At 45.8% G+C, this 23,543-nt stretch overlaps 1 protein-coding gene across 4 annotated transcripts in view; it reads left to right on the forward strand.

Moving 5' to 3' along the window:
- Window positions 1-23,543, forward strand: part of FUT8 (fucosyltransferase 8) — a 326,750-nt gene that overhangs the window by 201,212 nt on the left and 101,995 nt on the right. For all 4 annotated transcript variants that reach the window (XM_082242939.1, XM_082242938.1, XM_082242941.1 and 1 more), the window contains one exon: window positions 16,431-16,599. In XM_082242939.1, the coding sequence (XP_082099065.1) occupies window positions 16,431-16,599 (169 nt within the window). The remainder of the gene's footprint in view (window positions 1-16,430; window positions 16,600-23,543) is intronic.

Below are 23,543 nucleotides of genomic sequence, written 5' to 3' on the forward strand. Positions count from 1 at the left end.
GAGCAGAGCGTGCACCCCGAGAGCACGCCCATTGTTTGACAATAGCAAATGAAAATTCGCTATTGTCATGCGGATCCTCCTCCTGGCCAATCAGGGAGCGGGTCCTCCCGCTTCCTGATTGGCCGAAAGGCCAACTTCATGCCATTGGCCGAGGAGGAGGCGCCGGGACTCGGGAGGACGGAGACGCGGGAAGCCGGGGACTGAAGAGTGACTGTGACTGTCCGTGAGGTAAGTGCACGGGGTCGCGGGGGGGCCATGTCACGGCTGGTCAAACACCAGAAGATCCACTCAGGAGGTCGGAAGCTGTTCACTTGCTCGTAATGCAGCACATCCCTTACCCGGGCCGCAATGCCGACTTCCTGCTCCACCAGCATGTTAACGCAGGAGAGAAGCTGGCATCTCTGCATTGATTGGGGGCATTGCTGTGGGCACTCTGCATTTATTGGGGGCATTGCTGTGGCACTCTGCAATTTATTTGGGGCATTGCTGTGGGCACTCTGCATTTTTTGGGTGCAATGCTGTGGGCACTCTGCAATTTATTGGGGGCATTGCTGTGCCACTCTGCAATTTATTGGGGGCATTGCTGTGGGCACTCTGCAATTGATTGGGGGCATTGCTGTGGGCACTCTGCAATTTATTGGGGGCATTGCTGTGCCACTCTGCAATTTATTGGGGGCATTGCTGTGGGCACTCTGCAATTTATTGGGGGCATTGCTGTGGGCACTCTGCAATTTATTGGGGGCATTGCTGTGGGCACTCTGCAATTGATTGGGGGCATTGCTGTGCCACTCTGCAATTGATTGGGGGCATTGCTGTGCCACTCTGCAATTGATTGGGGGCATTGCTGTGCCACTCTGCAATTGATTGGGGGCATTGCTGTGCACTCTGCAATTTATTGGGGGCATTGCTGTGCACTCTGCAATTTATTGGGGGCATTGCTGTGGGCACTCTGCAATTTATTGGGGGCATTGCTGTGGCACTCTGCAATTTATTGGGGGCATTGCTGTGGGCACTCTGCAATGTATTGGGGGCATTGCTGTGCCACTCTGCAATTTATTGGGGGCATTGCTGTGGGCACTCTGCAATTTATTGGGGGCATTGCTGTGGGCACTCTGCAATTTATTGGGGGCATTGCTGTGGCACTCTGCAATTTATTGGGGGCATTGCTGTGGCACTCTGCAATTGATTGGGGCATTGCTGTGGCACTCTGCAATTGATTGGGGGCACGCTGGTCACTCTGCATTGACGTCCCCCCCGCTCAGTCTAAAGGTTTGCGCTCATGACTCACTGCCACCTGAACAGCTTTATTTGGGCAAGCAGGAGCACCACTGTTCTTTCTCCCAAAAGTAAGTGCCGCATTTGTGCACCATCAGATCTGTGCCATCCATACCAGTCTGCCTGCACCTCATGACTGTCGCTTGGGCCTTAAAAGATTACTGTGCTGCATTTTGGGTGTGCTGGGTGTGACACATGCTGGGTGTGACATAGATTTTCTTCTTATTTAACACGTATACATAGACATGTCATGAAACATTAGGTCATGAATATTTACGTGAAGTCATGGAAAAGTCATGGAATTTCATTGGTGAAAATGTGTATGAACCCTGGAGATAACAGTAAGTGGTCTTGCCATGCAAGAACACTTAAATATGCATCACGATAGCAAATGTGTTGCAAATCATAGGGGACCCTAATAAGGGGGCCCCATACTTACAAATCTGCTGAACCGGAATGACAAAGCGACATTTCCATCTGGTGGTGGCGAGGCCTGGGAGATGTAGGAGCAGAACCAGAAAAAAACCCACTGGGGAACAGGTGGAGGGTGGGTGTGACATATGTGAATTGAAAATATGTCCCTCAATGTCCATAATCACAGGTTCTATTTGTAACAAAAATGTGTATGTGTCTAAATAGCAGACATGGGAGTAAGTCACAAGCAAGTCTCAAGTCTTAACCTTCAAGTCTCAAGCAAGTCCCAAGTTACTGTGGCGAAAAGCAAGCAAGTCAAGTCGAGTCCCTGCTAGAAGTCAAGCAAGTCAAGTCATTTATTTTGGTCAAGTCAAAATACTGATCAACCCCAATTTTCACCTTTTTAAATCAGTTAAAAGTCAGTGGTCAGGAAAGGTTTTGTTATTTTCAACATTAACAAAACTGCTTAGTGCTTTTTTCTTGGCATATTAAAGAAACACTTTGAATGCCCAAACAGCTCAAAATCCTTTGTCCGGTCATGTTTCAACACCACAGTCACTAAAAACATGTTAAGTATTTCCATTGTTAAACAGCCAGTGTCCTACAAATCAGAACACACTAAGGTATTTTAGGTGACTGTGGTGTCAGAAACCTAACAGGCACATTAATTTTGCTTTAACACATCTTGAGAAAATGCAAATATTTAATAACTTAAAAAAGTGAAGTAATTTCGAGTCATATGTCTCAAGTCAAAGTCAAGTCTCCAGTCATGAATACCAAGTCAAAGTCAAGTCGAGTCTTTTATTAATTTTAGTCAGTCATGTGACTCAAGTCCCCCACCTCTGCTAAATAGTATATGGCAGAATACTGCATGACCTAATAATGAAAGCAGAAGTATAAATAAGTCTAAATAGTATATATGACAATGCAGCAAAGACATGAGTATAGGGACAGAAAGGGCATGGTAAGAGGTGCAACCATACGTTGTGCAGGATGTGGAGGAAAATGTGTGAAAACCGTGCATCTCAAGTCCTGGAGATCACACGGGGGAACACTCATGGAGCTGTGTTGTGCCTTGTTTGGTCCTGAAGAGCACCTACAAGTTTTCCGTGAAACACATATGTCATCACCCATGTATTGGCAAACCGTACAAGATTTAAGAATGTTTTTTCTGTAGCACTTTGCATTGTGCACAAATTCTTTGTATGCGTGTATATATAGGCAAACCACAGGAACCTTTCAAAGATATTACGAAAGTATAGCAATCTAAATACATTTGACCTAGCTTTTGTGAAAGTATGAACAGGAAATGTGTATGAGCAAAGTTTGATTAATAAAGATAAATTTGGGTTAGAATGAACATTTTTTTTAAAGGTTGAGTCTACTGGACGAGGAAATATCTAGGAGAGAGCATGTTTTGTGTCATTTGGCCAGCTATAAATGGAAAGCTTTGGATAAGGAAAGGTTTATTTTAAAATCTGAAGTATAGGTAAGGGTAATCAGATCCTTTCATAACATTGAATAAGGAATATCTAGTTAGGAGACAGCTTGAAATGAAATAAAAAAAAATAAAAAAAAGAAACAGCAGATTGTTCTCTGACCCCACAGTGAAAAACCTAAAACATCAGAATTGTCTTTTTTTTTTTTTTTTTAAAAGCAGCTGATAAAAGGAATACACTTTAATTTTGGCTAAAAGGCATACACTTTTTAATTTTGGCTGGCATGTTGCATGATATGTAATATTCTTTGTGGCGCTGTCCCTAGCTTCTCTATTTTTAACGAACCTTACTTATTAAAAATTGATGCAGTTAAAAAAAAGCTGTTCCGTTAACTAGCAATTTTGCATACATTTTGACATCACAGTTTAGGGACAAACTGGGACAGTAATAAGAGCAAAGAGTAGACTCTGCATGCTTTTGATTTCAAAGTAGATCTAGCCCCTAACTGGAGAACCTTTAATTTTTTTAAAGCATCCTATGCCATAAATAAATGCTATTTAGTTTTTATTAAGGTATATATATCTAAAGGCAAAACTTTTTTCCTTGTTTTGGATTGAGTGGAGAGGGATTAGATTCCCTGTCAGTTTTTTTTGCTCTCTTTGCCCCCGTTAAGAAGATTCACCCTCTCTATATGTCCTATACCATGATAATTAAAAGTGAGAAGTAAAATAAATAACCCAAATTTTGGCTTTTTCTTAGAAAAGTAATAAAGGGGAAATCTTCCAGTAGGGACACTAGTTCTGGTGACTTGGGGGTCCCCAAGGAATTCCCTTCATTTACAGGGATTTCTCCTAATTTCTTGTTTGGCTATGGGCTATGGGAGAGTGAAGATAAATCTCCAAAAAGGGACACAGATGGTAGAAAAAAAGTCTGACGGGTAATAACCCTCCCTTGCTCTATTTTTGCCTATAATTCTACTTTAAAGTAATGTTTTCACCTTTTTGTTTTCAGCTATTTTATTGTCTCTGTTTTGCTCATCTCTGCTAGCCTCTTTCCGCCACTTGTCTACCTACACTTGCCTTAACTTCAGCAGCACATCTAATGGTCTATTAGGCCCAGCAAATCATCTGGAGTTTGTAGCGTATGAACATATATTGAACATAGGTTAACCAAATAGATAAAGCAATTTGTATGCAATATTACTTAATCGTAAAGTGGTTGTTAAGCCACTACTATAAAATAATCAAATCCACTCTGTAATATAACACACTAAGTGCTCCTGTGCCTATCTTATAGAAAAAATACACCGATCTGTACCTATATCAGAGCGGCTCCCAGCGATCAGCTGATCCCTCCTCTTCTCTGCCTGGCTTAACGCTCCAGTGGGCGGGGGCCGGGCACTGCAGCTGATGTCAGCCAGGGAAGAGGGGAGAGAGACCTGAACGGTCACATGATCGCTGGGAGCCGCTCTGATATAGGTACAGATCGGTGTATTTTTTCTATAAGACAGGCACAGGAGCACTTAGTGTTATATTACAGAGTGGATGGGATTATTTTATAAGTATGAGAGCAGCAGGAGTGGCGTGGCAGGGGCTGACACAGCAGACAGGCGGGGGGACGATGACACAGGAGACGGAGAGCTGCAGCTGACGGGGACACATACACTGATCACAGTGTCAGGGCTCAGCAACTATAATATACCGTGTTCAGTTTACAGAGGGGAGGGTAGAAACTGGCAGGATCAGCCACGTTTTTTAGGTGATATGGGATGCCAAATGACACCGCACACAAGCACTGTGCTGTATAACATGCTTCAAGAAAACGTTATCTGTGTTTTTTTTTTTCTAGGGCAACAGACCCTTTAAGTTATTGGCTGAAGCTGGTTTTTTGTTCCCCTCGGTTAACCTTAGGAGACGTTTTGCTATATTAAAAAAAACAAGTATATGTACTCCCCTCCTTGCTGCAGCTTCGGTCCAAAATCAGCTGTAAGCTGGAGAACTGAGCAACCACATGTTCGCTGATCACTCAGTTCCCAGTTTGCTGAGAGAGGAGAGCAGTGACTGCCAGTTACTGCTCTTTACTCTACTTCTCCAGTTCTTAGTGGAGTGCTCAGTTGGAGAAGGGATGATGCAGCTTATTTCAGCTCTCAGCCGTACACTGAGAGCCAGCTGTTAATCACGCAGCTGGGTGGATTTCAACAGCATGGTCATGATTCTTCAGATTTCTGAAGCAGCTCTGTGATGTCAGCTGATAGACTTAGGGTCATGGAAGAACAAAAGTAAGAACTTTCCTCTGACTCAGTAGAGAAGTTTGGCCCAAAAAGCTTGGGCCATACTTCTGTTTTAAAAGGTCTTAAAATATTTTGATTTGATTTCTGTTAAAATCACCTTCACACACAAAGGCCATTGTATTAATCTTGAGTGCTATAGTGAAATGGAGGAACTGCACTATCTATTCAAATCCAACAACCTTCTTTATTAGCATACCATCCTTGCTCCAGAGGAAAACATTTATTGATATCAATAGATCAATAGAGCTATCAACTCTTCCTATGTAAAAGGTTTGTACAAAGTACTCACAAGACTGGTGTGATACAACACACATCAACATAGCATATGCAATCTCCAAGGTCCCAAATGTAGCGAATGGACATGCAGATGGTCGCATGGGGCTGCTGTGGCTAGGCTGACGCGTTTCAGGGGCGAACCCCCTTCCTCCGAGCCACTTTGTACATTTTTTAATATTTTAAATAAATGGTTTTATGGTAATGCACTAGGTCGGTGCGCCCCTCTTTTTTCTTTTTTGTCTTTTCTACCAGTTGGTTCTGGATACCCTTGATCCTGAAGGGGGCAGCAAGACCGATAGCTCTTTCAACATCTGAGTTTGTAGTGCACCTCTTTTTACTCCATCAGACATCACTCGAGCGCAGGAGATTTGGTCTTACTATGTAAAAGGTTTCCCTGTGCCACTCCCAGACATTGATATTTTTGGTCATGTGCTTATATTTATCTGTGGAATTTAATCAGTGCTTGGGTTATTGTGGCTACTTCTCTAGACACATAAAATTTCATATGTTTCGCACTCCTAAACTGCAAGTACCTTTCTGGGGATTCCCTCTCTAGCAATGGCAGATCATAGGCACAAGGGAGTTGGGACTAAAGGCCAGAACAACATGCATTCTGCTGATGTTTCATGTAGGGCAGCCCATTCAGGTGGATGGGTTGCCTTATGCGTGAAGAGTAAAAATTCTCAAATGTCTGACCTCTTGCTGAAGGACTCCTCATCCAGGACCTTGTCTGCCAGCGTCCAAAGAACCATCCATTTCCTTTTAAATCTTTGCCTGGATAACTTTCCAAAGTCTGTTGTACAGCCCTCATACCGTCTGGAGTACCTTGGTGTAATCTTGGCCCCAGCTCAACCCAGAATCTTCCTCCTTCCCGAGAAAATTGCATTACTAAGGTCCAGATCTCGGGTCTCCAGGTTATGACACTCCTTAATTTGCTCTTTCATGAGGTTTCTCAGCCTCATGGAGGCCTCCTTCAAAGAAGTTTTCTTTGCCATTTTCATACCAGACCCCTGAATCTATTTTATAACCTCCCTCAACTTCTATGCAAGGTAGAGGCAGAAAGGGTCCCAGTGATTCTCGTTATACCAGATTTGTCCCAGGAAAACATGGTACCCAGACTTCTGGCAGACAAACCTTTGCTCCAGCCTTACTTACCCTAGGCGCCGTTTAATCATGTTTTTCTGTCACTGGCTTCTTTGCATGGTGCAAGGACTGAAGGCTTAAGCCTAGGGAATTCTCTGCTACTCACATTTTGGCCTTTATTTCAGTCTGGTTTTGACCAGTGTCTGGCCCAGAGTACCCCTTAAGAGACAGTTTTCTGCCTTATCTCTTGCTTCAAAGTCCCTTATTAAGACTTTTTTCTACAGAAAGTTGCTCATGTAATTCCCCCAGTTTGACTTCCTGGGTCTCAACTGGATTATCTCTCGTTGACGTTGTTTGCCATCATATCTGTTAGATGCATTTCCAGCTTTCTCTCTGTAGACACAAAGTATTCATAGACCCTAAAAAAAATTCTGATTTGTGCTAATGCATCACCTAATGCAAATAAAACAAGTGTTGCTATAACCATGTGTCAATTAAAACTCAATTTTTCAAACATAAATTTATACAGCACACTCTAAAGTTAAAAATGTGACAAGTCATTGACTTTTAAATAAATAAGGTAAACAAATTCAGAAACCCTACAACAAAAATAATAGAATATGAAGTATTCCGTAGACTTCTTTATTCAGTGGTGACTCAAAACCGTCCAGCTTGCAAGCACCTTCTAATTGTGCCATACCTTGTGGTAATAATTACACAGAACACAGCAACCATTATCCACTGTTGGCACAGAGGTGGTGGAATCCCTGAACTCACCAGGGCATAATGACCTCTATTTTGTTAGGAATTTCATGAACATTTAAATTGGTCATCCTCTCTCTCTTCCGATCTTTAGATCATTTTGTGATGAAATAGATGGAAGGTGGAGCTATTTTAAATAACAGCTTTGATTTTTTTTTTCTTTTTTTTAGTTTTTTTGCAGCTGATGCTGCTCCTTCCTGATGGAGTATTATGGTTTTGCAAACCTTATTAATACGTTTGGAATCTATGTGAGTGGCCTTTGTTTTTATGGTTTTGTACACTACGTTGAGATTTCGATTTGCTAAGTGATGAATTGTGAAGAGGAGATGTTTTAAAGTTGGAAGGGAGTATAAGTATGTGCTGTGAATTTCTCCCACTACTAAGAGTTTGTTGCTGGTTTTGAGAATATCGTCAGATTGGGGAGTGGATGACAGTTTTTTAAGCATTTATGACTTTCTTGAAATATTGATGTCGTTATGTTCTGTTGAATTTCCTGTTTGCATAAAGGTAGTTAAATCGCTGGACAACGGGTGCTTTGTTCTCCTGTATAGTTCACAGAGTATGACGTGTATATAGGGTGTTTGCACGTTGGATGGTTTTGAGTCACTACTGAATATGCAGTAGTCTATGGAATACCTCATATTTTGTTTGGACAATTTGTGACTGACACATTCCTTAATTTATTTAGGTTATAATGTTTCTGAATTAAACCTCATTGACTTGTTAATAGAGCTGCACGATTCTGGATAAAATGGGAATCACGATTTTTTTGCTTAAAATAAAGATAACAAATATCTCACGATTCTCGGCGTAACATCTTTCATGTTTAAAAAAAATAAAATAAAGCTAACTTTGTTGTTGTTGTTGTCCAGTCGTCCCTAGTCTCGAACTCTTTGTGACCTCATGAACCATAGCGTGCCAAGCTTTTCTGTCCTCCACTGCCTCCCGGAGCATGCTTAACTTCATGTTCATTGTTTCGATGATACTATCTATCCATTTTTTCTGTTGTCCTTTTTCCTAACATGTTTCCCAGCATTAGGGTCTTTTCCAATGAGCCCTCTCTTTGCATTAGGTGGACAAAGAATTCGAGTTTCAGCTTCATGATCTGTCCTTCAGTGAATATTCAGGGTTGATTTCCTTCAGGATGGACTGATTTGACCTTCTTGCCGTCCAAAGGACTTTCAAGAGTCTTCTCCAACAACATAGTTCAAAAGCATCAACAGCATAGGTTTGTCATTACTTTCCTCCCAAGAAGCAAGCGTCTCTTAATTTTATGGCTACAGTCATCGTCTGCCATGATCTTGGAGCCTAGGAAGATCAAAAATTTGTTGCTGCTTCCATTTCTTTCTCCTATTTGCCAATAAGTGATGGGACTGGTTGTCATGATCTTAGTTTTCTTAATATTTAATTTTAGGCCAGCATTTGCGCTCTCCTCTTTCACCTTCATTAAGAGACTCTTTAGTTCTTTACTTTCTGCCATTAGTGTGGTATCGTCTGCATATCTCAGGTTGTTGATATTTCTCCCTGCGTTCTTAATTCCGGCTTGTGATTCGTCGATCCTGGCATTTCGCATGTTGTACTCGGCATATAGGTTAAATAAGTAAGGTGAAAATATACATCCTTGCTGCACTCCTTTCTCAATTTTGAACCAGTCAGTTGTTCCATGTCCTGTTCTAACTGTTGCTCCTTAACTTGCATACAAGTTTTTCAGAAGACAGATGAGCCGGTCTAGTATTATAATTTCTTTCAGTATTTTCCACATCCTGTTGTGATCCACACAATCAAAGGCTTTACTGTAATCAATAAAGCACAAGTAGACTTTCTTCTGTAACTCCCTTGCTTTCTCTGTGATCCAGCGAATATTGGCAATTTGAGCTCTATTGACGTAGGGTATTGACGCAGCAGTTTTTGTTTTTCTGAGTCCCCTAGTAAATTGTATCACCTGTTGATCCATTTTTTGCAATTTCCTGAAATAGATTGAGAATGTTGCAGTGATATTACAGCAGTGTTGTCACCTTAGCAGGGCCGCTGATAGGGGGGGACCACCAGTCCTCTTGTAGGGGGCCCGAGCAAACAGGGGGGCCCACACAGGGTGGGGTATTACTTATCAATGACATTTACAGAAATGTCCTGAAAGCTGATCTCTCTACCTCTCCCTGCTGCCAGCTTTTATCTGCTGAGAAAAAGACGTCCCTCACCAATCCCCTCCTTGTGTGGGCCCCCGCTCCCAGCCCTGTCTCTAATGTTAGCTCAAGAAACCAGAGAGAAGACCAGACAAAGATGGAATCCCTCTTAGTAGTGAGGGCACATCACTGGAGAGACAAGTAGTCTGGCTGTGTGAAGGAGGGGTTTTGGCTGGAGCCACATGTCATTCTATGGGGATGCAGCGCCTGTACGAACACAGCCCCAGGCCCTAATTGGATTGGCGTGCATCCCCAAATGCACACTGTCTATGTTCGGGCCGTACACCTGCATCCCCACATCTGTCAAATTAGGACCTGCAGCTGTGTTCGTACAGCTTTAGGTGGCTCAAGCCACACAAATAAACCACTGATTCACACTTTACAGACCACAGCACCCATGTGCATGAGCCCCAAGACCTCATTAACACACAGAGATTCATCAACTAAGTTTCATCTTTTAGATTTAGCAGGAATTCTGTGAGTTATGTTGTATTTGTGTCTGCTAGTAATGATTTTTTTTGTATTTTTATCTAAATAAAGCTTTAATGTTTTCTTTGGTGGGGGGGGGGGGGCTGTCAGGTAGTCTGTAAGGGGCTCCATGATTTCTATCAGCAGCCCTGCACCTCAGGGGTCAGGGGTTGGGAAGGAGGTAGATGGCTTAGGAGAGATAAAAGTAAGACTGAAAGACTGCTTCATCCATGAATTTTTTTGTTTTTGCACATGGTTACTCTTAAAGCTTGGTCACTGGTGGAAATATCTTGTTGTAATCAAACTCTTGGTGGGGCTGTTTATAAATGTTTTCACACAAGTGCACAAATTTTTCTAAAAATGTGTGCATGTGCATTGAACGCATTTATAATAGAGCCATACTTTGGGTATTATTTTCTGGTGAAAAGTTATTTGCAAAAAAAAGAGGCTTTGAATATTTTACAGCATTACTACAGAACTGGGCCAACATAAAAGTAGTTTACATACAAAAAGTTAGGCCTCGTTCACATGGGCCATCCTAAAGCGTATGCCCATGGAGGGTCGCTGTTTCCTGCACAGGGATCCATAGGTGTTCTGTGCAGTTTCATTGATTTCAATTGGGACGCAATTGCTGCGCAGACAACACAGCCACACCCAATTTGACATCCATGTGGGTGAAGGTACGTGTAACAAAAACCCACACATTGCGCATTCGCCGACACGCAGCAGCTGTGTCCAAGCAACTGCTGCACCCCAGTTGATATCAATGGGGCTGCCTTCACCAGAATGGATGGAACATATGTACGCTTTAGTACACCTCCTGTCAACAAGACCTTAAATGCAAAACAAATAGCTAAGAAAAGAGGAGCAAATTAAAAGATGTTGGGGAGCAATTAAGTAATCTGAATTTTATTTTTTTATTTTTTGCTATTTCTTTTACAATTGCAGTTTTAACCACTTCTGGACCCCCCGCCGCAGTTTTACGTAGGTACTTTTATGTTAAATACCGGTGTTATGGCAGCAGATAGCTGCCATAATCCTGGTATTTTCTTAGAGGGCGGGCGGTCCTCTTTCACATAAAAGTGGTCCAAGCGGAGGATTCGCCAGGGAATCACTTTTATGGTTGACGTTTTCCCCGCTTACCGGAGCCGTCAGTAGCAGGAAAAATTATCCCATCCGTCCATGTCCCAGGCAAGAAGTCGAGTGAGGGCAAGATGCCCCCACTCGACTATCTGGCCTTGGAGGACCGAAGCCACAACACATGTTGCTTCCTCCCAATGGCCCTAAAGGGCCCATTTTTTTCTTGCTGAAAAAATACTTTCTTTTTCTTTCTTTCTTTTTTTTTTTTTTTTTTTTGCTTTTAAGAGTAAATGTAAAATCTGAGATCTTTTGACCCCAGATCTCACATTAAAGATGACCTGTCCTGCTTATTTCTATTACAATGGATGTTTACGTTTGTTGTAATAGGAATTAAAGTGATCAAAAACATTTTTTTCAAAAACATTTTTTTTAAAGGCACAGTGTAAAAAAAAATGTAAAACGCACAGAAACAAACGCATACGCAAGTCGCGCTCACATTTGTAAATTGTGTTCAAACCAAACATGTGAGGTATTGCCACGATCGTTGGAGCAAGAGCAATAATTCTAGCTCTAGACATCCTCTGTAACTCTAAACTAGCAACCTGTAAAAAATATTAAATCGTCGCCTACCAATGTTTGTCGCCATTCCATGAGCGTGCGCAATTTTGAAGCATGACATGTTGGGTATCTTTTTACTCGGCATAACATTATCTTTCACATTATGGAAAAAAAATTGGGTAACTTTTTATTGTTTTCTTATTATTTAATTCAAAAAAGTGTATTTTTTCCAAAAATATTGCGTTTGTTAGACCGCTGTGCAAATACGGTGTGACAAAAAGTATTGCAATGATCTCCGTTTTATTCTCTAGAGTCTCTGCCAAAAAATAACGCAATGAGCTGTTAAAATTGCTAGGAAAAACAACTAGTCGATTCCATTCCCTGACATTGCTTGGCTCCCCCTTCACCCTACCAGGTCATAGCTTCCTCAACTCTTCTCTCTCATTCCACAGCCAGTACATCATTCATTATTAGACACAACTTCAAAAACAGCCCAGATCGGCCCAGATGCCAGTGTAAAATCTGCAGATTGAAGGAGTGCAGTTGTATAAACCTCTACCACCAATAATACAAGCAGAACCAAATGGAAGAAGTGCACAGTGGAGGAAGTGTCAGTCTTGGTAGCATTTTCCTCACTCCTGTCTGAGAGCTCCAAAAGACCGCATCTGTGCCTGGCATAGGACAACCAGTGCTGACTCCTGGAGCGCAGACAGCAGCAGTAAGGTCAATGAATAATGCCAGGACTGACCTTTCTTCAGCCGTTCACTGATTTTGTTAAGCTCAGCTCTGATTACATTTTCACTGTAAGGCCTGGTTCACTCCAATGCAATTTCAGATACTAGCAGTGGCAGCTGGTGCTCCATGGGCCGGGGGGGGGGGGGGGGCGGCAGACAGACCGCACCCCCCCCCCAGGACCACAGCAGGACCCGCAGAATACCCCCCCCCCCAATACCACAGCAGGACCCCCAACCGGTTCACTCACCCTGCTTGGATGCCTGGACATGTGCAGCAGCGGCGGTGGCTGCTTCTGCTTCTTCCCTCTCGCTCTTCTGTGTCTCCTCCCTCCTCCTCCATACCCTACCCAATGGCATAGCTTCTCCTTTCGGCCAATTGGGAAACGGGTTTCTGGACTCGCTTCCTTATTGGCCAGGAGGAGGATCCATGTGACAATAGCAAATTTTCATTCACTGTTGTCACACAACCGGGTGGGCTTGGGGCGCAGTGCTCTGCACACTGTGCCCAGCCATTATTTTAGGCTATTAAAGCCTCTGGCTCTAATCACATGAACATGGTTAAAAAAAAAAAAAGCCCCATTGAACTATATGCGTCCGGCGCCCCTGCATGTAGATTAGGGGGCCGGACGCATGGATCCAGTGCACCAGCTGCCACTGGATACTAGTTAAGTCTCACAGAATCACATTACAAGGGAGATCACATTTTCAATGGTGTCTGTTCATATTAATACGACGCAGCACAAAGAGATTTTGGAAAAGGTTCCTTTTACTACTTTGGTGTGATTCCCGTCCAGGTTCTATTTCTGCATCCCTCCATGGTGAACACTTTATGCTAGAATTTGCTTTTACTTATACAGTGAAAACACGGGTTATATGATCGCTTTCTTCATTGAACTGACCAATCTGAGATAGCAGTCTGATCTGTACCTTGTGGCTGCTACCACTGTCAGCCTCTGCGCTGTCATATGACAGAGACTTCCCTGGGAGCTAACCACATAAATAAATCATGTAGCAGTTGGCTGTGAGTCTGCTGGAGCGTCAAATACAAGATAGCAATGCCGAGGGCTTTTTGCGGTCTATACAAGAGCAGTTTTATGGGTAAATATCAAGCACAAAATATGGATTTCAAAGCACATATAATCTTATGGAAAGATTCTTGTTGAAGTGAATGGTTTGGTAACCATGTGTCTTTAATCATTTTCATGTACTTCTCTATCTACCATTAGTCCCAAAAAAAAAATAAAATAAATAAAACAAATAAAAACACAAAAACCTTGCAACCTTATGATGTACCTGATTTGCAACGTTTGTGAAAAGACCTGGTACAAAAATACTACTGCTAGAAGTAACATGGTGGGAAATGTGCTTTCTTGGGATCTAATTTTAATGTTTTCATCCAAATTCCCTCTGTCTGCTTGAGTTTTCTCCTGATACTTTGGTTTTCTCTCACACTCCAAAGACATGCTGGCAGGCTAATTGACTCCTATCAAAATTGGCCCTAGTATGTGTATGTATAAATGTGAGTTGGGAACCTTAGATTGCAAGCTCCTTGATGGCAGGGACTGATGTAAATGTATAGTAAATATGTAAAGCGCTGCATAAATTGACAGCGCTATGTAAGTACCTGTATTAATAAAATGTTTAAATATTTTGAATTTTTAAACAATTTTTAAAAATGTATTCATTCAATTTAAATATTTAGAATTCTACCCGTCTTCATTTTATCTGGCTCTTCTTAGGGTGGAGTCTCCTGAAATAAATAAGTTGTAGGAGCAATAGAGGGCGTATATACCAACCTTGGACAGGGAGTCTTGGAAAGAGTGAGGTCATCTCCAAATTAGTGATATCGTCCCGTGACAAATTGGTTCAAACTTTCCCCTGATTGCCCCCGATGCCATTCTACTGTCGGCACCTACTATCCTATGTTCTGGTCCTGCCCTAAGGTGGCGCAGTTCTGTGTTATATTGCCCAATTACCTTATTTAAATGTTTTATTGCCCAATTACAGTTGTCCCTGCCATTGTCACCTGAGTTGGCGTTATTAGGCATTCAGGATGATGATGATCAGATCCCTCGCTATACCAAAGTTCTGCTTGCTTTCTTACTGTGCTATGCCCAAAAGGAAATAAATGGTAGATGGGTTTCCCCCCACCCCCCTATGGTGGCCTCGTGGGAGTCTTCTATCAATGATGTGTTACCTATGTACAAATTAACGTACATTAGCAAAGAAATGTGATGGGGTTTAAGTAGAGTTGTATATGGATGTTTACTAGTTACTACCTCATCACATTGTATTGCATTGCTAGGTAAGTACCTGTAATCAAATAAATATTTGTTTAAACGTTGTATTGCATTGTTACGTAATCTGCGTTTATTGTATCATGCCATTTTATAAAAAGACCATGCTTCCTTTTGTGTGAAATACCTGTTCCTGTCAGTCCCTCTGCTTTCCTATTAAAAACTGACCACATTAGGCAGAAGAGCACAGTGTGGTCAGTTTTCTTACTGTGCTGGGAACACAGCCTGTTCTCCTCTAATGATCAGACATGTGCAGACATTTCCCCCCTTTACAGCCATTCACGGGCAAGATCAGTGTACTGCTTTTTCTCCTCCTAAGCTCCTTATGCAGCTGAGAACAAAGGGTATGTGATCACCAGTGTTGGGGGTAACGAGTTACAATGTAACGCGTTACATTAACTATGTTACTTTTTTTGGTAACATTATTACTTTACTCGGCTTGAGTAAAGCACTTTCCTGCGTTACCCAAGCCGTTGACATCTCGCGCGGGCCGGGGAGGAGGCGGGAGGACGGACTCGAGGAGACGCGGGGGATCGTGTGGCCGAGGAGGAGGTGGGAGGACGGACTCAAGGAGACGCGGGGGATCGTGTGGCCGAGGAGGAGGCGGGAGGTCGGACTCGAGGAGACGCGGGGATCGTGTGGCCGAGGAGGAGGCGGACGGACGGACTCTAGGAGACGCGGGGGTCGTGTGGCCAAGGAGGAGGCGGGAGGACTGAGGAGAAGACGCCTGCCACTGCAGGTAAGTGCACTGGTCTCTCTGGCGTGGTCACTCTGGCATTGAAAGGGAACACACTGTGGTCAATCTGGGGGCACGCTGTGGTCACTCTGGGGGCACGCTGTGGTCAATCTGGGGGCACGCTGTGGTCAATCTGGCATTGAAAGGGGGCACACTGTGGTCACTCTGGCATTGAAAGGGGGCACGCTGTGGTCAGTCTGGCATTGAAAGGGGGCACGCTGTGGTCACTCTGGCATTGAAAGGAGGCACGCTGTGGTCACTCTGGCATTGAAAGGGGGCACTCTGTGGTCACTCTGGCATTGAAAGGAGGCACGCTGTGGTCACTCTGGCATTGAAAGGGGGCATGCTGTGGTCATATATATATATAATATATATATATATATATCTATATAAATATAACAATAAATATTGTATTGTCTTTTTTGTGCACTACAAATAAATATGCGCATTGGAATTTGTTCATATTTTTTTTCAAAAGAAAAGTAATAAGTAGTGAAGTTACTTTTCAAATGCAGTAACTAGTAAAGTAATCTCATTACAATTTAGTAAAGTAATCTCATTACAATTTACAGAAGTAACTAGTTAAATTTTTTGAGTAACTACCCCAACACTGGTGATCACTTATAAAAAGCGGAAAAATGTGTTTAGAATTATTTTTTTTACCTATACACAAATGTTTTGCCTATCATTTCTATTTTAAACTGAATGGGTTGTTTTTACAAGGTTAAGGTTCACACATAGTTTTTAAACTTGAACATTAGGTGCTCATTTGTGATTCCCTCCTCACAGGTAGACAGGTATGTTACTTGGCATTTTTTTTTCTCCTTTTTCTTAGTTGCTGGCATTGGAAAAGACCATGAAATCTTGAGACGGGCCATTGAAAATGGGGCAAAGGAATTCTGGTATTTTGTTCAAAGTGAACTAAAAAAGTTAAAACATTTGGACAGAAATGAACTCCAAAGACATGTGGATGAATTATTGGTAGATATGGGTGATCAGCAAAGGTATGTATTAGTATTTATTTGATATATTTTTTAAAATTTAAGCCCACAAATGTGAAACTGTATTTCAGGGTGTTTGTGTTTATACGTTCTAATCCCTGAACTATTGTCACAATTCAAAGATATTTTGAAGTAGAACTATAGACAAAACATTTTTTCTCTTACGTCCTCCGACAGTCGCCGCCTCCTCTAAGTCATCACAATTGGGTATTGTCCACCTATCCGTAAGAATAGCTAGGCATATAAACTTAGTCAAAAGACAAAAGGCATTAGCATGTACACACCCACAGGGGCTGTCCCATCTGGTCAATACCCCCCCTGCATCACCACTCCCAACTCAGTTTTAGTTTGCCTAGCAATCAGGAATAGTCAGGCTCCCTTGTGCTGGGGCTTCAGTCTCAGCCTTCCTCCCAATATCTTTCATTTGATTTTCTTTGAAAAATGTCAGTTTTTTTCTCTCACTTTACTAGCTGTTTATTTTGTCAGCTTTAGTGTTAGTTTATTCTTCGGATGAAGATGGATCATGCGGTGCTGGGATTCGGACTGGCCGCCCTGGTTCTCCAGGGCACTGAGGGTCAGATGGACCCCCAGCCCGCCATCGAGCGTTCAGCTATGGTTCGCCCTGGCATTATGAACGACCCATCCCTGTTCGCTGCAGGGATGCAGCCGTGAGGTGGCTACCTCACAGGACTCGTCTGCGCTGCTGCAGCGTCAAGTCCCTGGCTCACGGCACTCCCTGTCAGGAGAGGACAGAGGTTTATCCGTGCATAGAGGCTCCCCCACGCCATCGGGTACAGGTAAGTACTTTTCTGTGTGGGGCCTCTGTCTGGGGTGGCAGTCTGTGTTGCTGTGTGTCCCCATGTCTGTGCCTGTGCGATCCCTGCGGGGTTCGTTTTGTACAAATTTGTATGTTTTTTACTGGGGGTCTCTGTCCCTGTGTCACCTTAGGTGCATGTTGGGGGTACAGACGTGAGTGTTGTGCGGCGACCGCTGCGGGGGTATGTTCGCGCGGTCCGCCATGTTTTTTACTGCACATGGATATGGCCCCTCTGGGGCGAGTATACAGATCGTTTTGGCGCCTTACAGCCAGCCCCTTCCAGCAGCATTTCCTTTTCCTCTCAGGCAGCAAAGGACACAGGTAGCAACGATCTGCGGGCTCTGCACTGCATCTCTCTCGGTCTTCTTCTGTATACTGCTTCTGGCTCAGTTTTTCTTTCTCCTTTTGGGGGTCTTCATTGCTGTGACAGCGGTGGGCTGCGCACTCCGCAGCGCTATTTAAGGGGACAGTACATCATTTTTTTGCACTGTAATTTTTTCTTGTCTTGAGCCATGGATTCTCAGGAAAGCAAGTTTCCTGCAGCTTTAGTGGGGGGCCCCAGTTCTCCTGTGGCTCCGCTGCGACCTGATTTGGCTGCTGTAGTTGCGACTTTAGTGGCAAATATGGAAATGCTGATGTCTGAACGGGCTGCGAGAAAACGGCCCAGGCTGTCTCTCTCTTCTGATTCAGATGGGGATATGGCTGCTGCTGCTGCTACTGCAAGCGTGCCCTTTTCAGGGTCCCGCTCATCCTTGGACCCCCCGGGGTCTGAGGGGGAGGCTGAAATTGAGGGTGTTGACACATCCTCCCCTGGGTCGCCTGAAGAACGGGCGACCATGGATGAGTTGATTGTTTCTGTAAAAGAAACCTTGCATTTAGAGGATGAGCCCAATCCTCCGGGCATTGTGTCCTCCTTTGGGACGCACAGGACCCGCAAGTCTGCGCAGGTTTTTCCCTGCCCAGCTGAATTTCATTACACTGTTAATGAAATGTGGCGCACGTTGAAACGTCCATTCGTGGTGCCTAGTCGGTTCAAATTGCTTTATCCTTTTGCGCCGGCTACGGAATCGCGATGGTGTGTGCCTCCACAGGTAGATCACACTGTGGCCGTGCTGAACAAGGCTACCTTGGTTCCTACTGAGGATACTCCGGTTTTCCGGGATCCCACGGACTGGTGGTTGGAGTCTCTAGCCCGCCATTCCTATACGGTGGCGGGTTCGTTGCTCAAACCCGTTTTCGCGTCCGTTATGGTGGCTCAGGCGGTAGCTGATTGGATCAAGGTGCTTAGAAGCAACCTAGTGTCTGATGACGTGCCGCCTGCCCGACTGGAAATGGTGGACCAGATCCACCAAGGAGTCATGTATTTGTGTGATGCAGCCTTAAATGATGCCCCCTTGGTGGCTTGCCTCTCGAGTGTCGCGGTGCTTAACCGGCGACTGATATGGCTGAAGAGCTGGTCGGCCGACCAGTCCTCACGGAAAACAGTTGCTGATTTTCCCTATGCTGGCTCTCGCCTTTTTGGCGAGGCGTTGGATACCCTGGTGAAAGGCATCACGGGGGGCAAGAGCACTATGCTACCCCAGAACCCAAAGAACAAGTCTTTCCGAGGCAAGCGGGGATCTGCGCCTAGATCCACTCAGGGGTCTTTTCGTGCCTTTCGGAACCAATCCAAGGGCAAGCCCTTCAAGGCCCAGAGCAACCAGAAGAAGCCCTGGGCGGGTAAGCAGAAGACCGGCAACGCCGGCTCGGCGGGACAATCCGCCTCTGCCTGAAGGGGCGCCCTCACCCATTTCAGGGGTGGGGGGACGTTTGCGCGGTTTCCTTTAACCTTGGCTGCTCCGGATATCGTACAGGTGGCTCCAGGAAATCGTTCGATCAGGTTACAAGATGGAATTCCTTTCCAGGCCGGCGGACAGATTCTTTCCCTCCAATCTTCATCTGCTTCCGGGGCGTCTGCAGGATTTGCATCAGGCGTTGCAGGACCTGCTTGCTCAGGGAGTGATTGTCCCGGTGCCTCATCGGGACAGGTTTCGGGGGTTTTATTCGAATCTGTTCACTGTGCCCAGGAAGGAGGGCAAAGTGTGTCCTATTCTGGACCTGAAAGCGCTGAACCGCTTTGTGCGTGTTCGAAAGTTTCGAATGGAGTCTCTCCGTTCGGTTGTGGCCTCCTTGAGTCCAGGAGAATTCCTGGCTTCTATATATCTGAAGGATGCGTACCTGCACATCCCCATTTTCGAGGGTCATCAGCGGTACCTTCGTTTTGCTATCGCAGAGGACCACTACCAGTTTGTGGCGTTACCTTTCGGTCTCGCTTCGGCTCCAAGGGTCTTCACCAAGGTGTTGGCACCGGTCCTGGGCCTGCTACGGGCCCAGGGCATTGCGGTTCTGGGGTACCTGGACGATCTGCTTCTGAGATCAAGGGCAAGCCAGGACCTTGTGCGCGACCTGTCCATCACGGTACAGACGCTCCAGGAGTTCGGATGGACCATCAACGTTCAGAAATCAGCGTTGTCTCCGTCGCTTCGCCTTCCCTATCTGGGAATGGTTCTGGACTCTGCTCAGGCAAAGGTGTTCTTGCCGGAGGACAAGCTCCGGACTTTGCGGGACGAACTCAGGTCCCTCAGGGACAATCCGTCCTCGTCACTCAGGAACCTGCATGCGGGGCCTGGGGTTGATGGTGTCGGCCTTCGAGGCGATTCCCTTTGCCCAGTTCCACGCGCGGGCTCTCCAGACGGAGATCCTGGCCAGATGGGACAGATTTCCTCAGTCCTTGGATCTGGATGTCTCCTTGAGTCGCCAGACCAGATTGGCTCTTCTGTGGTGGATCCAGTCCCCGGCGGTGGCGGAAGGCAAGTCCTTCCACCCGATGGTGTGGACAGTGGTTACCACGGACGCCAGCCTGTCGGGCTGGGGTGGAGTCCTGGGCAACCTGTCTGCCCAGGGCACTTAGTCGGAGGAGGAATCCTCCCTCCCGATAAATGTGCTTGGAACTAAGAGCGATAAAACTCTGTCTCTTCCAGTGGTCGGACCGTCTCCAGGGCCTGCCTGTTCGTATACAGACGGACAATGTTACCGCGGTGGCTTACATCAACCACCAAGGGGGCACCAAGAGTGCCCGGGCGGCCCGGGAGGTGACCGAAATTCTGTCTTGAGCCGAGACTCATGTCCCGGCGATCTCGGCAGTTCACATTTCGGGTGTGGAAAATTGGCAGGCCGACTATCTGAGCCGCCAGACCCTGGACCAGGGGGAATGGTCCCTGCACCCGGAGGTCTTTCAGATGCTGTGTGCGAAGTGGGGATCCCCAAATGTGGATCTGTTCGCATCCCGGCTAAACCAAAAGGTGGAAAGATTCGTGGCAAGAACGCGCGATCCGTTGGCGGACGCCTCGGATGCATTGGTGGCCCCTTGGCATCAGTATCGTCTGATGTACGCCTTTCCTCCGAATCAGTTGCTATCCCGGTTCCTGCGCAGATTGGCCTCGGAACCGCACATGGTGATTCTGGTGGCACCGGACTGGCCGCGCCGGTCCTGGTACGCCGACATTGTTCACCTGGCGGTGGCACCTTCGTGGCGCCTGCCTCTACGGGAAGATCTTCTGTCTCAAGGTCCGATCTTCCACCCTGCTTTACGGTCGCTGGCTTTAACGGCCTGGCTGTTGAGACCCAGGTCTTGAAGGACAAGGATCTATCTCCTGAGGTTATTCCTACCCTGATCAAGGCTAGGAAATCTTCCTCTGGTAAGATCTATTACCGTACCTGGAAGGCCTACTTCACCTGGTGTGAGTCCAGGGGGTTTTCCCCTCGTTCTTACTCGGTGTCGAGAATCTTGGCTTTCCTCCAGTCTGGAGTGGATCAGCGCCTGGCGCTGGCCACGATTAAGGGCCAGGTGTCAGCACTGGCGGTCTCATTCCTTGGTGCGCACATTCATTCAAGGTGTGCGACATTTGGCTCCTCCCAGAAAGGAGCCTTTACCTCCATGGGACTTGAATTTGGTCCTGTCCGCATTGCAGCGTGCTCCCTTCGAGAATATCAGGGAGATATCGTTGCCTCTGCTGTCCAAAAAAGGTTGCTTTTCTTGTAGCGATCACTTCGGCTCGCAGAGTGTCGGAGCTGGCGGCGTTGTCTTGCCGCTCCCCTTACTTGATAATTCACAGGGATAAGGTGGTTTTGCGACCACCCCCATCTTTCCTTCCCAAGGTGATCTCTGATTATCACCTTAATGAGGACATTGTCCTGCCTTCGCTTTGTACGAAGCCTAAACATCCAAAGGAGATTGCCTTGCATTCTTTGGATGTTGTTAGGGCGATCAGGGTTTACCTGAAGTCTACGGAATCCTTTCGGAAGACGGATTCCCTCTTTGTCCTTCCTGAGGGACCTCGGAAGGGCATGGCTGCGTCCGCAGCGACTATTGCCAAATGGATCAAACAGACCATTGAGCAGGCTTACGCCTTGAAAGAACGGGTTCCGCCCTTCCCTGTTAAGGCGCACTCTACCAGGTCTTTGAGTACTTCCTGGGCCTATTGGCATCGGGCCTCGATGGCCCAGGTGTGCAAGGCGGCGACTTGGTCGTCGGTGCACACCTTTTCCAAGTTCTACAAAGTAGACGTTCTGGCATCAGCTGATGCTTCCTTTGGCCGCAAAGTTCTCAGTGCGGCTGTGCCATGATGGACCCTTGGAATGAGAAGGAGCGAAGGGGGGGGAGGGGGGGGGGACATAGAGACCAACATCAATCTGCAGTCCAAGGCGCCCAGACCTTATCGTACTTCCAAGGGCAACCCCTATTCATGTAGGTAAGTTTGTACAAAGGTAGATCCGCATCCACCAGCTTAAGCCAAAACGGCACATCCGGAGGAGACAGAGCCGACCACCTGAGAAGTATGCCCTTTTTCGCATAGTACAGAAGATAGGAGAGCAGGAGTTTGGAGTGATGAGAACGCTGGTCATCCTCATGGATGCCCAAGAGTGCCAATTCGGGGGAGGTCAGGAGAGAGAGCCCCAGCTTAGCATTAATAGCCCCAAAATACTACCGTCTAATAACTAGCTATCACCGGGCAGTCCCAAAACATATGGAAGTAAGACCCTGGGTGGGAGTGACAACGATGGCAAGTAGCATCCCTGTCGGGGTAGATATGATGCAACCTCTCAGGAGTGTAGTAGACCCTATGCGGGAATTTCACCTGAATCAACTTATCCCGGGAGGGGATAAGCAACTTGGGACCCGCTTCAAGGCACTCCTCCCAACCCTCCCTATCCAACGAGGGGAGATCAGACTGCCATTGCAACCAAAGGCGCTCAATTTTGGGAGAGTCAGTACCCAGGAGTGAGGCATACAGTGTAGATAAAGGTTTTTGCAAGTCCCCGGGGGCCAGGATCTGTTCGATGGGATCAGACTGGAGAAGAGGAGGCACCCGGAATTGCGTCCGGAGGGCATGACGGAGATGGAAATTTCTAAATCTCATCCACCGAGGCAATCCAAACCTTTCCCTCAACTGTGCGAACGCCTGAATCCCACCCGGGGTCATGACATCCGCCAAAGACTTCACCCCATAACGCACAAATACCTGTGGATCTGGAAGCATACGCAAATGGGGCAAGAAGGGATTTCCCCAAAGGGGGTGGTCGGGAGACCACTGGTTGGGCTGCAGAAATCTCTTACGGGCTGCAACCCAGACACGCCAGGTAACACGGGAGGGGCCGGGCACAGAGTCATAAGCCCTTGGTCCTCTGTATACAAAATTACGCAGGTCAGCCAGGTAGCCCAGATGAGCCGCCTCCAAACACATAGCAGCATTCATAGTAGAGCCCTGGAACCACCAGTGCACAGTGACCAAAACTGCCGCCCAATAATAAATCTGAAAGTTGGGAAGAGCCAGGCCCCCCATGCCAGGTGGGAGCCACATAGTACCACATAGTGGATTTAGCCAGGCGCAGGACCGAGCCCCCCCAAATGAAGGACCCCACGCATTTATCCAGCTCGCGGAAAAACCTACAGGCATTTCTTTTTAAATTAATTTAATCTTTAATAGAAGAACAAAAAACATTTTTTTTCCAGGTCTACAAATTGATCACTGGAAAAAACAAGTTTCCATCTAAGTTTGGTAACCCAACTCCAAAAGACTGAGCTTGTAAT

Source organism: Pelophylax lessonae, assembly GCF_965119305.1.
Source record: "Pelophylax lessonae genome assembly, chromosome: 13".
NCBI classification, from domain to species: domain Eukaryota; kingdom Metazoa; phylum Chordata; class Amphibia; order Anura; family Ranidae; genus Pelophylax; species Pelophylax lessonae.